Source organism: Fulmarus glacialis, unplaced genomic scaffold, assembly GCF_000690835.1.
Source record: "Fulmarus glacialis isolate BGI_N327 unplaced genomic scaffold, ASM69083v1 scaffold26835, whole genome shotgun sequence".
NCBI classification, from domain to species: Eukaryota; Metazoa; Chordata; class Aves; order Procellariiformes; family Procellariidae; genus Fulmarus; species Fulmarus glacialis.
In genome coordinates, this window is record NW_009214034.1 from 12,287 (window position 1) to 27,494 (window position 15,208).

At 51.6% G+C, this 15,208-nt stretch overlaps 1 protein-coding gene across 2 annotated transcripts in view; it reads right to left on the minus strand.

Moving 5' to 3' along the window:
- Positions 1 to 2,006: 2,006 nt before the first annotated feature.
- PLA2G6 (phospholipase A2, group VI (cytosolic, calcium-independent)) overlaps positions 2,007 to 15,208 on the minus strand; it is a 14,839-nt gene continuing 1,637 nt past the window's right edge. Inside the window, exons 3-16 of one of the 2 annotated variants that reach the window (XM_009578417.1) lie at positions 14,884 to 15,064; positions 13,067 to 13,254; positions 11,720 to 11,816; positions 10,561 to 10,743; positions 10,241 to 10,349; positions 9,499 to 9,648; positions 7,714 to 7,804; positions 6,758 to 6,921; positions 6,088 to 6,238; positions 5,770 to 5,906; positions 4,974 to 5,128; positions 4,076 to 4,243; positions 2,805 to 2,878; positions 2,007 to 2,300 (exon numbers count right to left, since the gene is read on the minus strand). In XM_009578417.1, coding sequence (XP_009576712.1) covers positions 2,159 to 2,300; positions 2,805 to 2,878; positions 4,076 to 4,243; positions 4,974 to 5,128; positions 5,770 to 5,906; positions 6,088 to 6,238; positions 6,758 to 6,921; positions 7,714 to 7,804; positions 9,499 to 9,648; positions 10,241 to 10,349; positions 10,561 to 10,743; positions 11,720 to 11,816; positions 13,067 to 13,254; positions 14,884 to 15,064 — 1,990 coding nt within the window. In that variant the 3' untranslated portion in view covers positions 2,007 to 2,158. The remainder of the gene's footprint in view (positions 2,301 to 2,804; positions 2,879 to 4,075; positions 4,244 to 4,973; positions 5,129 to 5,769; positions 5,907 to 6,087; positions 6,239 to 6,757; positions 6,922 to 7,713; positions 7,805 to 9,498; positions 9,649 to 10,240; positions 10,350 to 10,560; positions 10,744 to 11,719; positions 11,817 to 13,066; positions 13,255 to 14,883; positions 15,065 to 15,208) is intronic. The other variant, XM_009578418.1, reaches the window with a different exon arrangement.

The following is a 15,208-nucleotide window of genomic DNA, read 5'->3' on the forward strand; positions in this document are numbered from 1 at the left end:
TTTTTGGCTTCCTGCCTCTGTCACTGCCACCGCTCGGAGGTGGCTCGCTCGGCCTCGCTGTGTTAGCGGAGCATCTTCAGGTACCTTGCACACAGCTTGCGATGGCAGGCAGCAAATAGCAGGGGCTGGGGGGAAACGTAAGGAAAGCTCAAAACAGGTTTCACCTCTTCCCTGCCCACTGTTCCCCCACCCCAGACCTCAGCCCTCTGGCTCTTAGCATCCCTCCCGCTCCCGGTCTCAGCGAGTCTCCCTAACAGCAGGCATGAGCTTGTGCTTGAACCGTCCGGCTCTCCCTGCCTGCGCGCAAGGAGCCCGAGCACAGATCACTCGGGGAAGTCCCTGAAGATGGTGCAGGCTCATAGAGGGGGAGAGTGCAAGGCAAGGGCAAAAAGCAGGAAGGAGTTCACGTTCTCTCCATCCCAAGATGTGGGGTTTTGTTTTCCACAGGAAGGTAAGTTCCTCTGTTATGCAGGAAAAAGAAAACCTTTACTCCACATTAAAAGCCCCTTAATTCCACAGTATCATTTGTGAAAGTGAAGATCAGAAGGCAGATAACCAGTTTTTAGCCCTATTCATGACTCAGCACCCATACTCCTGCCAGCAGTGTCCCTTAGGAATTGGTGGGCACCAGGTCCAGCAAGCCTGCAGCAGTTACCTTGTCCAGGAACCACCTGGGGATACCAAAGTTAAAGCCCCATCTCCAGTCATTTATATCCTGAGGGTTTTCAGTGTTCCTCTTTTTAGGCCAGACCAGCTCCAGGAGGATTCTGACATGGGAGCTGGTCCAAAGCCTCTCCGCTGATAAGCCCAGCATGCAGTGTTGTGCTTCATGGGACAGCCAGCCACTCACACACGCTCCCGGGGCTGGCTGCAGGGACAGGCCATTCACCTCCTCAGCCCATACAAAGGGTATAACCCTGTCTCTCAAGGAGCCCAATTCCTGATTTTCTACCTCTAAGAAATTCAGAAGCCGCAAGCTCAGAACCTCTCTGGGACTTTGTAGGATGGAGAGAGAGACAAGACAACCGTGCCCTGCATGACAGTGGAACCAAATGCAAACCTGTCTTTATTTCAGGTCATGTTAGTTTTGCATAGAAGCACTGTTCACAACAGCAGTCCATCCAGTCAAAAGCAAATGATTAAGAATTCAGTTTTTCAGGCTACTCCTCAAAACGCCTCCAAATAGATACATAAATTATTTATAAATATGAAAATTTACTACAGAAACATTGAGTAGTGTAGCATTCACAATGGAATTTCCAGCAGTCAAAACAGTAAAACCAAATTGTCATAGGGTCAGCTTCTTTGGTGGGAACTGATCTGAGAGCATTTCAATTCCACACTAAGAATAAAGAGAAACGATCTCTCTACCAAGCCAAGGCTATTGTCCCTCATCTTGAGCTTGCTGCAGGTAAAGACAGGCTTTCACATCTCAGCCCTTGAGCAAAGAGTACAGCAAGTCAGGTGGCACAGAACAGTCTCTGGGGGTTCTGCTCCCACCCTGGGCGCAGTCACCATCTGTGTTGCCAGCCCATCTCGGAGAGGAAAGAGGAAGGTGCTACAGAAGACAACTGGCTCAGGAGATGTTCCTCCTTCTCTCAAGGCCAATCGCAACATTCTGTGTCATATCTACTGCAGAAAGTTGCAGCGTTTCTGCTCCCCTTCAAACCGGGCATGTTGAGGGAAAAATAATATACTATACACTCCAAAACACTTTGGCCCCAGTGGGCCAGGTAATCCCTGAAGCTTTATCTGACCTTGGCCCATTCTGTGATGTGGGAAGGTGCATGGTGCTTTGTCAGTGGAGGTGCTGCACAGACAGGAGACAGAGTCCAGCTGCTACAGCTCAAGACAGGTAGGTGGGGGCTCCGGCTTCTGGGAAGAGCTGTATGGTCAGAGCAGGGCAGCAAAACCAAGCACAGCAGCAGAGATGGGGCTACAGTACCAAGATAACTGTTAGCATTTCACAGCTGTCCGGGAATATATGGGTGTGTCCTGGATGTATATGTGTGCTGTTGTCTATTAAATATCATTAATTGCTCATTAGTAGTAGTAGTCCCTCCCCCACCTCAACATCTTGGTTCAAGGGCAAATCCAAGCCATTTCAGTGTCTGCTGCTCCTTGCCATGGGGATGCTGAACAGAAATCTCCAGGTCAGTCATCGGCAGAGATGTTTTACCAGCTGCTCAAACTGCTCCCGGTGCTGGTAGATGTAAAGCTGGGTATCCCAGAGGGCGTTCACCAGCACGGTGTCGTTCACCTCATCCAACATCACCTCTGTGTGCAGCTGAGGGCTGAGCCTGCATACGGCAAGACAGCATCACCAGCCGGGCACAAACACGAGCGCGACAAGGCAGCAAGCATGCCAAGCACAAGATTTGTGCGAAGTGGTTCCCGCCATCCTGGGCGTTCGCTTCCCCTTATCTAGCAGGCTTCCCCCTCCTTCAAGGCACAACCACACTCAAGGCTGAGACTCAGTTCAGCAACTGCACCACCTAAGGCACGAGCCTCAAGACACACTGTGCGTGGTGGAATAGGGCAGGATGCACATCCCCTAAGGACCCTGTTAGACGGCATCCCCCGAGCCCCCACTAACCAACCCCAGACAAGGCATGTTCGGTGCATCAGCTCATAGAGCGGACTGCGGCATCCCCCGATATGTCCCTGAGGCATGAGGAGAGGGACAGGTCTGGGAAGGCATGCTGCTGGCAGGGACAAGATTTGGGATGACGCATGCCAGAGTCAGGTCTGAAGAGGGAGAGCTAAAAATAGGTCTGTGCAGAGAGCGGAAACGAAGCTCCTACCGGAAATATGGGACATCCGTCATCTCGCACCAGGCCCTGGCACGATCCACAGCTGGGCCATCTGCGTCAGTGCACTGCAGGAGAAACAGGCCCACAGTTATAGCCTGACTGTCACACTGCTCTCCCCCTGCCTGCAAGAGGCTCCCCTGGCACCAAATTGAACTTGCACAAGCCACAGAGGGAGAGGGAAAACCAGGAGCAAGTGCATCTTGGATGGCAACGTTCACCACCAAGAGTAGGGTAGCTTTTTGTTTGGTTGTTTTTTTGGGTTTTTTTTGGGGGGGTGGGGGAGGTTGTTGTTTGTTTGGTTGGTTTTTTTTAAACATAAGAACAGTGCTCCTGGATCATTGGGACACAAGGAATTGCACCCCACAGATCCTCCATCCATCACAGCACTGAGTGGATTCCCTTAAAGAAACCCCCAGGATGATCTGAATCACAGCCTCCTTGGGATTTCATCTCTACCCATTTCTGTCCAAGCCCAGTACCAGTAGAGCCGTGATTACTGCAGGCTTTCTGGGCTATCCTGGGACAGCTTCCCTGGGAGCCCTGAAATAAAAACAGGGGAAGCAGAGGGACCTCTCCAGGTATTTTCTGGCTTTAGGAAGCTAAGAGGAGATAAAGCGACAGAATTAAGATTATAGTCAAAACCTCAGTTCTGATCTTTCTGGCTTTCGTTCATTTGGAGTGTTTTAATGCACAACATTTAATGAGCTTCTTTCTGAAGCATCAAAGAATGTATGCCTATTACACATGCCTAACCACAGCTCTGAACTATTGCTTTTTATTAGTGATACTCCCACTTCTCTAGCATTTGCTAATTTTCCCAGTGGGGATAACAAAGCTTTTCTAAAGAAAAATGAATTGCTGTTTTCTGAGCGTGATATTTTTGGTCCAGGTTGCTCAGACGGTAATCAATGCTCCCTGGAGAGATACTGAGTTTCACAAACTCACATCTGCAAACGTTCCTAGGGGTCACTGACCACCATCCTGTCCTCAGCTCTCCCATACCTTAGCTCCATATAGCTGCAAGAACTGCACCTCCCTTGGCACCCAAAACCCCAAACAGGCAGACAGAGCTTCAGACCTGTTGTGCTCCCGCAATTCTTAGGTTACCCACTACATCCATTCCTTGAACTGGCCATGGTTGGAGCAGTTCCAAGGAAATACAATTTTCTTCCAGAAGGAAGAAGCTGAAGACTGGAAACCTTCGCTCCCTCCCTGCAAGCAGCCCCAGGGGTCCTCCCCCATCCCCTCTTCCCAGTACTCACACAATCGACCACCATCTTGCCAAGCTCCCTGGCCCCAAAGACGGTCTTCGCCAGCTCCCAAGGGTTGGAGGGGCGGAAAACATCCACAGAGCTCACTGGGACCTGCGGAGGCTTCCCTGTCCCCAGGGAGACCACCAACCCCAATTTTCTTACTTTCTGGCCCTGACCCTGTGGACAAACAAGAGATTTATTTGCAAGGACCAACAATTAAGGTGGAGCATGTCTTTCACAGCAGTCTTGGGGAAGCTCTGAAAGCCAAGGCAAAAAGCTCGGTAGCCTTTTCTCTCCCCCATCCTCCGCCTTTAGTACTGCCTGGTGAGACAGGTATAATCCACGTGACTTCAACAGTTGCAGTGTTCTGTTCCTTACACCCCTGGCTGCACCCAAACCCATGGGATCACCCCAAAGACGAGTCCTAGGACCAGATGACTGTGAAACAGTCCAACTCTTTCAGTCATTTTGGCAACACACCTCCCCTTTCAGCTACAAGGAGCAGTAGGTGCCAGTAGTTAGTCATCTTTCTGAGGAACTTGCCACACCACAGAAGGCACTTCAGCCTTGCAGAGTGCCCCACCATTGTCTTCTCCATTTATTTTTGGGCAGAAAAAGGCCCTGCAGAGCTGCATCAAGGGCCGCACACTATTAACTGAATCATCCTTGCTCAAAGTAGCAAGGACAGGCTGATGGGGCTGCCTCCCTGTCTCACACCCTTGTCAGAAGAGGTATTTCACCTCTCAGCCACCATATCCCCCTCCATACATTCCCTTCTAGGGTGCTGCACTGCTAACTTGTTCATCCACTAGAGAGGCATCCGTTCCCAAACCATCTTCCCCTTCAAGGAAGGCTCAGTGGAGCCAATAAAGCCCCAGTTACCAGTCAGGGCCAGACTTCCCATCACCTTCTTGATCAGCGTCTTGTTGTACTCGTGGATCTCCGTCATGGCATCGAGGGTCGGATTGTTGGCCAGCAGCCCACCATCCAGAAAGCGTCCTATCGGCCGGAAATAAGTGGGAGCTGCACCACTGCAGCGGGCAGCACGCCATACAAGTTGGTCTGGAGGGAGAGAAAGTATACAGCCTCTTGCAGCAACTTTCCTGTGTGCAAGAAGCACCCCGTCTTCACCAACACAAAGCAGGAGGGCTTGCAATCCCAGAAGACCCTGCCCTAGATAGTTGTGCCTTTTTCTCCCAACAGTAGGGCCTCTGCTTGAATGCACAGGATTATTTGCAGGGGCTTTAAAAGATGTTCCGACCACTTTCTACACATCCTGGGTCAAATTCACTCTCTACCAGCTTCATTGCTGCTATTTTGATGGTGAACCAGTTATGTTTGCTAGACAAAGAAAGAAGCAAGCTGGAGGGGGCTGGATGTTTCAGTTACACAGCTTTTCCATGTTAATCTGCTCGAGAGCCCAGGAAGAGGTACTGACTGTACACAGGACCTCTCTAGCAGACCCCTTCCTCATGAATCTCACTAGGCAGCTCCTGTTCCTGGTCCAAGAGAAACTGAGGGAGGAGGAGAGAGGAGAAAAGGGAACCGTCACTAGGACCAAGCTACAAGTCAAGATCAAGGATGAGCCATTGCTGGGACACCCCGATTTTCAGAGCGAGGGAGGAAGAACAGGAAATCTTCTGTCTCTGAGGGATGGCCCCCTCCCTTGCCAACGAAGTGGACTGCTGTGTGCCAGCATTTACCTTCTGGCTGAGTGAGTGGTTTGAAAGATGCGCTTGTCTTGTATTCAGTGGAGGTTTTTGTCTCTGGTACAGGGTAATTCCGGAAAAGGTGGAGCTCAGCTGGCTGCCGGTCACACAATGTCCCTGTCACTATAACCCTGGGGAAGAGACAGGACAGAATAAGAGTAAAATGGAAAAAAAAATGTACTTATGGCTTCAATAGTCTGTACATCACACTCCTCAAGATCTGCTCTAAGGAGACGCTGAGCATCTCTGCTGAGAGGGTTCTAGAGCACACTCAGGAGAGCATCAACCAGTGCAGCCCCAGGCAGGACTTACTTGGGTTTTTGGACATCTGTCATTTTGGTGTTTTCCCCAAATTCCTTCTTCAAGAACTCATCCAGGGGCTCCGACTCGTAGGGCCGAGACCCCCGGAACACCATGTCCTTCATGCGGAAGTACAGGCAGCGCATGTAGTCCATGGACTTCCCTGAGACGGGCAACAGCATCGGCAGAAGCAAGGGGTGGGAGGAAGGGCAGGCAGAACAAACAGCACATCAGAGCTGGGACTTTCCAGGACCAGCAGGAGATGGGAAGCTCATCCCTTCCCTTCCCTTCCCAGGCTGCCTGTCATCTGCTCAAGCCTCAGCAGCATGACTGGGAAGGACTAAAGAGGAAGGGCAAGCTCGGAGTGTAGTTTCCCACTACCAGAACATGCCGATCACCTTGTTGTGAAAGCCCCGTGGAGAGAGCAGAAAGAACAGAACATTGCACTCTGCCACCACGCACTTCCCAAAATGCAGAAAGCTGCTCAAGGCCAGCTGACATGAGAATTGAGCATAAAGCCAGGTCTAGGCTTTCCTTCATTAACAAACATCCCTTTCCTCCTTTGGTAGGGACAACAAATCTCAGTCGGGACTCGGGGACTCCCACCCCACATCCGCTCCCCACAGAGGAGCGCTCCAGCCCACAGGAGCGAGAAGGGGCCCGTTATTTGCACTGCCCTCACCGTGTACAATAGCCAAGGCCAAGATCCCCCCAGTGCTGGTCCCTGCGATCCAGTCAAAAATCTCACGAACGGGACGGCCCGCAGACTTTTCAATAGCCAGGAGGAGCTGGATGAGCACCAGGCCCCGGATGCCCCCTCCATCCAGGCACAGGAGGCGGTCGTGACTGGAGAGAAAGAGACACGGATGACTGGGAGTGGTGGGACAGCTTACAAATCACAGCACGCCACGTGGGAACACGGCCCTGGGGGTGGGAAACTAGGTCGTTAACAAGAACGCCGCTGTGGACAGCTTAATCAGTGAACAAATAAATCCAGAGGTGCTTCCTCAGATGCGAGTAAGACCGAATATGGCCAGATAAGCCTCATCAGAGGTGGTGAAACATCACTTGCTCTTTTAGCCATCTCTAACCTCTACACCAGAGAGATATTCACAAGCCGAAAATGCATTCAAGTCCCTTATTATGCAGTAATAGACATTGCCTCATAAATAAAAATCGGACAGCCCTAAGTTCCTGCTAGCAGCACTTCAGTGCCAACCCTCCCTCCGCTCCGTGCAAGGCGAGGTGCAGGCACTGCCAAGGCAACGCACAGGCTGGCAAAGGAGCTGGGTGAGCGCCAGGGCAGCGCGTGGAGATGGGGAAATCACAAAGCCAAAACAACGTTTGGTGCCCAGCGGCAGAGAGGAGGGACAGAGCAGGGGTTTCACCTGCTGAGCTCGCATTCCACTGCAGCTCCAGGGCTGCAGGCAGGAACAGGCAGTGGTTGTTTATGGGAACAGAGATTTATCGCAACCGGGCACAGGGGGGTTTCTGGCAAAAAATGCAACGTCCATGGACACTAAATAATGTCAGCTCTGAGGATGCCACACCCACAAGGGTGGGTGGGGAGGAATTCACACACACAGCTTTCACCTTCAAGTTGCACGGGAGCCTGGACAGAAGCTGTTCCTCACTTACTTTCTTCTACCTTCACTGGGCGAGTCCACAACATCTGGTGCCTTCAACAACTGTCCGAGCGTTGTGGAAACATACAGAAGGTCCTTGTACCCTAAAGGGCCATGAACATGCAATAGGAAAAAAAATTAGACACCACTTTGCTACCTGAACCCTCTGACACGTGCCTCAGAGGTATTAGTCAACCAAATTATACTTAATCAATTGGAAAACCTTCAATTATTCTTCCTACTTTCTCTCTGTCCCCAGAAAACTTGGTCAGGATACCCAAACCTCCCACACCTGCAGTAAATCATTTCCACCATAATCACACAGAGAACATCCAACTCCCTTCCCAATCAAATAAAGCTCCCTGCAGGAGACACAAGCCATCTTACCCATAGCCACCAGGTATCCCCCCCCCCAGATTAAACTCCGCACCAAAGAGGAGAAACCCCGTCCTTTAGAGCAGGCAGCTGGAGATGCACTGGCAGAGACAAAGGATTTAGAGAAGCAGATGATGAGCACAGTAGGTGAGAGAGAAGGCAGAGCCTAGCAGCGTGCCCACTACACAGTTTACTGCAAGCCGTAAGATAAAACCTAAATCTACTCCTGCGAGGTAACCTAGGCAGGAGAGCTGTGCGGACAGGGTGGCTTGTCATTACCCCTCAGCAGATGTACACCCAGGCCACCCTGAGTGTGGGGCACCAATCCAGCCTAGGTGAGAAGCCAGCCTGCGAAACCAAAAGAAGAACAGGGGGAGAGAAGTTAAATACTCCTGCCAGCGCCCAGGCCGGAAGGTGGCTGTGGATGACAATGAATGTGGTGAGGAGTTTGTTCAAGGGCCAAAGTCCAGGAGAAAAAAGGGCCTTGCTCCGTCACTGCATCAGAGCTGAAACTGGGGGAGTCACCTTCACAAGGTCATGGTGAGAATAAAGTCCTGGTGTCACCATCCAGTGAGACTTGGGGTGACACTGACGCACTCCAGGGCCTGGGGGGGGTGGGGAGCGTGTTGTCCTCTAGTCCCACAGAAAGGCCTTTGCAAAGGAAACCACCAACCTGAGAGGGGAAGTGGACCACAAGCAGCTGTTATCTGCCTGCATGCCCCTCTCACGAGGGTCAGAGCCTCCCTCCAAGCCAACTCGCCCACTGCCCACTCCATAACCCCTCACGCTGCCTCTGCCTGAGCTCCAGAGCTCCCCAGAGGAGGAAAGTCCGGCACCTAGAATAGACCCATGGGCTTATTCACACAGTCTGGGCAGTACAGAGCACAAGCTACAACACAATCATATGTCCTAAGGTAGGCTTTTCCTATGCATAATGTAAACCCTGTGACCAGGGTTGCTTATCCTTGGGCTTCATCCCTTCCCTATCTTAGTGCTGGCCTCCAGGATCTGAACGAGTGACACTTCTAATTTCCTTGTGCCCACCATGACACGGGGAGGTCCTCAAGGCAGACCAGCAAGTACCTCCCCTTCTGTACATGACCCAGTGGATAAAGTGCATGCAAGCAACTAAGTCCTACACCTCTTCCAGAGGGGTGAGGGAATCAGCCTTCCCCTTCCTTTTTACAGAGCTGCATTGTGTCAGGTCTATAAAACAAAAGTTTAGAGTACAGGATTTTAGAGTACACACACAGGAAAGACAGAGAAAAGAGACGAGATCCTGCAACAGCTGAATGAAGACAGTCACCAGAAACTGAGAACTAGGAGACAGTCCCCAGAGCATGGCCCATCTGAAGAAGAGATCTGAGACAGCATTGTGAAGCAAGAAGGGAGGAAAGCGAGGGAGGGCCAGGGGAGGCTTTACCTAAGCTGTTGAAGCTGCTCCGAGAGGAAGGTTGGCCTTCCAGGAAGGAGGCGGAAGATGGTGCCAGGCTTGGGGAGTCAGGATTGGGTGGGTGGCAGCGTTCGGTCCCTACAGTTTGCAGCAGGTCTAAGAGCACTTTCCGGTTCGCACCTTAGGTGACGAAGGGGGAGTCACAGATCAGAAAGAGAATCAGTGCACGCACACACCAGGGGCGGGCTCTGCCAAATTCACAGCAGCCCTGATCCTCACAAAATCTCTGGGATGACCAGGGGTAAGGGAAAGCATGTCCCAGGTATCTCTCCCTGAACACCAGGCAGCAGGACTTCTGCACAGCAGGGGTACCCAATGCTGCGCAGCTTCAAGGGTGTGTGCCGCACACTTCTTGCCACTGAAGAAACGCCCGTGTCTGCTTACGCCTGGGCAGTTCAGCAGCAGTGCGTCATCCCGTTGTGCACCTGCAGTGCCTGACATCGTGGCTTGAAAGAGGGGGAGTGCGTGCCAGCTCTTCCTCTTGCATCTCTGTCTCACGGAAGAGAAATTCATCAAGGGCTATTAATACAAAGCCTACACTGCTAGCTCAGGAAGTGCCTACCCTGTGAGCGACTTGAAGCTGGGAAAGCATGTTGGAGAAGCATCACTCACGCTTGGCATGTTTTCACCTCTCCCCAAGACACTGTTTTGGCCACCAAGGGGAGACAGGATGCCAGGTTCACCCTGTAAGGCTGCTGACAGGCTCCCTCACCTTTGCTGCTCCTGGCTGCCAACAGCCCTGGTGTCTCCCCAAAATCATTGGGGATCTCGACATCTCCTCCAAACACAACAATGGCTTTGATCATATCCAGGTGGTCATGCTAGGGGACAAGAGAAAGCTCAGTCAAGAGCCATGCTCCCCTTGGCTACATCATCTCTCATTCCCTCCCTCCTCTTTTTCATTAGCCAAAGCACCCACAAGGGATCACCCCATGAAAAAAAACAGCCAGAATTTCGAAGGAGTCTGTCCCTGCCTCAACCCTTCAAGCAAATTCTCTCTCTCTTTCCCAGCAGCCTCTGCAGAAAACTCACCTTCATGGCCAGGTGCAGTGGTGTGTTGCCATCCTGACCCCTGGCGTTGGTGTGGGCCCCGTGTGTCAGCAGTACCATGGCGCAGTCAAAGCGTCCCCTCTTGACCGCAATGTGCAGAGCCATGTCAGCCGTCCGGCTGGTCAAATTTACCTCGGAGCCGTACTCAAGCAGCAGCCGTGTCATCTGTGCCCAATCGTGCACGTGCCAGGTGAAGAAGAGAGAAAGCAATCATGAGGACAACCGCCTGGGCGCTCAAACGATCCAGGTCTCACGGCAAGCAAAGCAGGGGAAGAGGCAGGACCCTTAGCCTGGACACGGCTGGCTGGCAGATGCCAGCTGCATTGTTCCAGGCACTGGAGATGAGGTTTCTCTGTCTTTTACCACAGAACTAGTTGGTGGTTTCACAATCTGGCTAGAGCTTCTGGATGTTTTGGAACTTACGAAAGTGTAACAACTGGCTGAAAGCAATGGAGAAAAAACAGTTCTTACTCAGGCCAGAATCCTTGCAGACTGGGGGGAAAAAGTTTGCTTTTTGATCTTTTCTTTATATGCCAAGCAGATTTATGTCTGCTCTGAAACTCCACAGGACATTTCTGAGAGGAATGTGATACTGCAGGAGGGAAAACAGTCCTGCCATATCAATGCCCTCTGCTTGCAACAAGCACCATTCAGGTGCTCCAGCATGGCATATCACACCACTGATCTGCCCACCTCTGGCAGAAGATGGACCATAACCCACATGCCACCACCCTGTGCCTACCTCACACTCCCCCTGCAGTTTTCAAGGCATCAATCTGCTTCCTTCCGTGAAACTGTCAGTAATGAGAAGAGAGCTCCCCCCAGGGGTAACAGCGACACTTCTGCAATTTCCCCAACAAAAAGAGAAAAGGGACAAGTCGGCAGTTTCACAGCCAAGGATGACACACTAGGGATGAGCCCACCGGTTTGTTTCACTGCAAGGCTCCACTGCTCCGTCCTCTGTGGCAAACAGCACTGATCAGCACCGGGCAAAGAGAATCAAACACCGGGCTGCTGGCTGGGCTCTGACACTCCCAGGGCTCTGCACATGCACTCAGGAAAGGGAGAGGTCAGCAGCAGGAGGAATTAACCGGGTGCTGGGTGGCAGCGCAGGCCCTCGCCATGGATTGGCTCCATTTACCTCTGCCTTCTTCGCCCAGTGCAGCGGAGTGGCTTCATAGCGCGGGTCCTTGGAGCGAACCTGGCTGGCATCCACCTCGAGGATGGCCTGGGCACACCTGGCAAAGACAACAAGATGAAGGGATGGGTGGCTGCTGTCTTGACTCAAGGCCTCCCCTCACATCAGCACCTGCCTCCCGCCCAGAGCCTTTCAGGAAACCCCTCGGCAGCAGCAGGGTCTCTGCAACAGCTGCAGTTTTGTTTTGCTCTTTTCAGAAAGGAAGGGCACAACAGGAAGCATACAAGCAGCACAGCGTTTGGAGGAAGCAGGAGAATCCCTTCCCAATTCCAAGTTGTGGAGCAACATCTGAGTGCTTCTCCAAGACAGGAATATGGCATTTCTGGAAACTCTCAAGACCCAAGGGCAAATTCTTCTCTTCTCCCTCTCTCTCCGTGGAAACGTGGGGATAAAACTGAAATAGTTAAAGACTTGCTGAAATTAAGAATCTGTGTACTTCCCTATGAGTGAAAAATCACACCTATTGTGAATAGGCTAGTATCTAGTGCCTAGAAACTGTGGGTAGGTAGACTTACGAAACAAGTACACGCTCTCCACTGTGAAACACCACCAAATAAACCATGTACAAGAGATTAAGCCCCACTGCAAACTAAGGGACCTAAGCACATTTTTGGCTTGTGAATGTGAATCTAATGTTGGAAAGCACTTTTCAAAATGCTGAAAAATTAGCTAGTAGCAGCTAGTGTTGACTTGAGAGCCCTATTTGTAGAGCTTGGACACTGTATGAAAATTAAGTATTATAAAGCACACACAAAGAGAATCAAATTTCTCCAGGGAAAACAAAACAGGGAGTAAACATCGTGTCTCTTTTGATTCAGTTCCAGAGTGTGTTATTAAGAGTCGAGAGTACCTTTGGCCCACAGGAGATGGGAATAACTAGGCTTTGAAATGAAAGCTTATTAGTATCGGAGCACTCAAAGACAGAGGTACATCAATTAGCAATACTATTTAAGCATCAGTAAATCATCTTCTTACAGCTCAGTCTGAGAAAAAGTATTTCACAAACATTTTTTTTAAAAATCTGTGTCTTTCTCCTGATGTCCGATACTAAATAATATATACAGATAAATTCAGTGAAAAACTTTTTTTCCCTGAAAGTGTTTCTTTCTTCTCCACACCAGCACTTCTCTGTTCTTTTGCCGACTCGGTGATGCAGCAGAGTACAGCACAGGACATCTTCCTACTGAGCACTGCCCTGAAAGGGGTCCAGTCTTGGACGATCCTGAGCAAGCAGGCAGGTCCTCAGACTGGAGGAAGAGCCTTGTTCTGGCAGCCCAAGCGGTTTCTTACCCCTTCTGGGAGAACTTCAGTGCTGTGTGGATGGGGTAGCCCAGCATCCCCATGACACTGCAGCTGGCACGGCATTTCAGCAGAGACCGAACCATGTCCTCTTTGCCCAGCTGACAAGCGAGATGCAGGGCGGTCAGCCCTTCACGGCTCAGGTGGTCCAAGCCAGCAGTTGGGACTCTGCCCAGGAGCTGGGAAGAGGAGACAATAGATAAATAAATAGACATGGAAGAGCACTGCCTCTCTTCCAGAGCTTCAAGGACAGACTCTGGAGCACTGGGTTCCTCACAATGCTACAGCCTGTCCTCTCCACCCCTACTTCCAAAACGGTAGCTATGGAAGCGCTCCTTGTTTTCTCTCCCCAGAGGGTTTATTGCTGCTCTTTGTGCCCTGTTCCTCTGGCCTGGGTGCTTCTGAGACACCCCTCAGCCGAAAAGGGCTCGCACCACCTTGAACGACACAGCCCAGCAGACTCCCACCATGTCCCAAGCTCAGCCCAACCCAATGAGCATGCTCTCCCACTGCGTGAGCCAAGCTCAGCCCAACCCAATGAGCATGCTAAGTGAAACCAGTAGTTTCCTCTCCTGCTGCGGCCCCACCAGTTACCACGGCCAGTCAGCAGGCAGGAGCTCAACCTCCCCTGCAACTCCACCATTGCTTTCAGATACAAACAGGATTCTGTTTAAAATATACATGTGGGCATATGTTTGAATTTTCCTATTCTCCCCATAAATTTTCGACCTGTTACCTGCTGACTGGTCTGTCACACAAAAATATCCCACTTCCATACTGGGGAAACCCTGCAAGCCCTGGTGCACACAAAAGAAATGGGATTTAGAGTTTCTTTTCTCTGGTTTAGCAAGAAATCAAGAGAGAAAAGAAACAATCAGGAGACAGATCAGATCAGGTCAGATCAGGAATTATTTCTGTAACAACAACTATTTCTGTAACAACAAGCCCAGGTGCTGCCATCAGAGAAATAAAGGAAGAGGATATCTTTTCAATACAAAGGTCCCAACTGCCATGCTCCACAGCATGGCAGGCCCCGATTGTCATCCCTCCCCCATCACGCATTAGGAAACCCCAGCACAGTCTGGCAGGCAGAGGGGGAGCTGTCACAACAAGTATTGGGCAAATGTGGGGGTGCAGCCGTAGGGGAGAGCCGATCTTGTGCTCGCAGTGAGTGCTGGGGAGCTGACAGACCCGAGGAACCAATGTGGAAAGCCACCCACGCCCTTACGAACCCTGTCACTCTGCCCAGCACTTCTCAGCAATCAAGAACGCCTCTGGCTTCACACTGTCTCTGCCTCGAGACTCTGATCGCTGTCCCCCGTGCAAGGCCGCCCAGTTCAAACAACAGGTTCTGCAGCTCAGGAGAGCCCAGGGCGGCTCCAAACTGTCCTTCAGACTGTGGGCAACACATGCTCCCCCACAGCAGCCTAAACACACACTCCTCCACAGGACCACTCTGCCCAGAACCAAATACCCTGCTCGGAGGAGACAGAGAAGGGACAGCCAAGGGCCTGGGGAAAGGCAGGATGAAGGCCTGATGCAAATAGCAATGAAGGACGCTTTCTGAGGAAACTTGCTTAATATCCTTGTTCCACTGCAGGGTGGAATCTGGAGCCTGCGTACGGGAAACAGCACCAGTGAAGAGGGAAGAAAGAAGCTGCAATCAGCCTCAAGCATTAACTCAATGCTGCTGCAGAGGGAACTGACTTTCTCCTCCCCTGTCTGCAGCTGTTTTCCTGTCTCCCTCCTCACAGCATAGAGAGGACCATTCTAGTCCCACTCCCCCCTAGCTTTGAAATCGCTCCCACCTCGATGATCTGGGAGCTGTTCCCTCGCACAGCATAGTGGAAAACGGTCTCCCCGTTCCTGTCGGTAATGTCCACCCGTGCGTGGCACTCCAGCAGCTCCAGCAGGCACTCCATGTCTCCCTTGCGGCATGCCAGGTGCAGTGGGGTGCAGCCATCCTCGCTGTCCGTGCTGTTCACGCAGCTGCAAGAGATGAGTCAACATGAGGCCAAGGAAGGGCTGCAAAGACGAGGACGTGCAGCTGCCCTGGGAGCTGACAGGAAGGTACCTTCCACATCTGCGACAGGCCCAGCTGGTGCGAACCACGAGGTTCACGAAAGCCCGGCC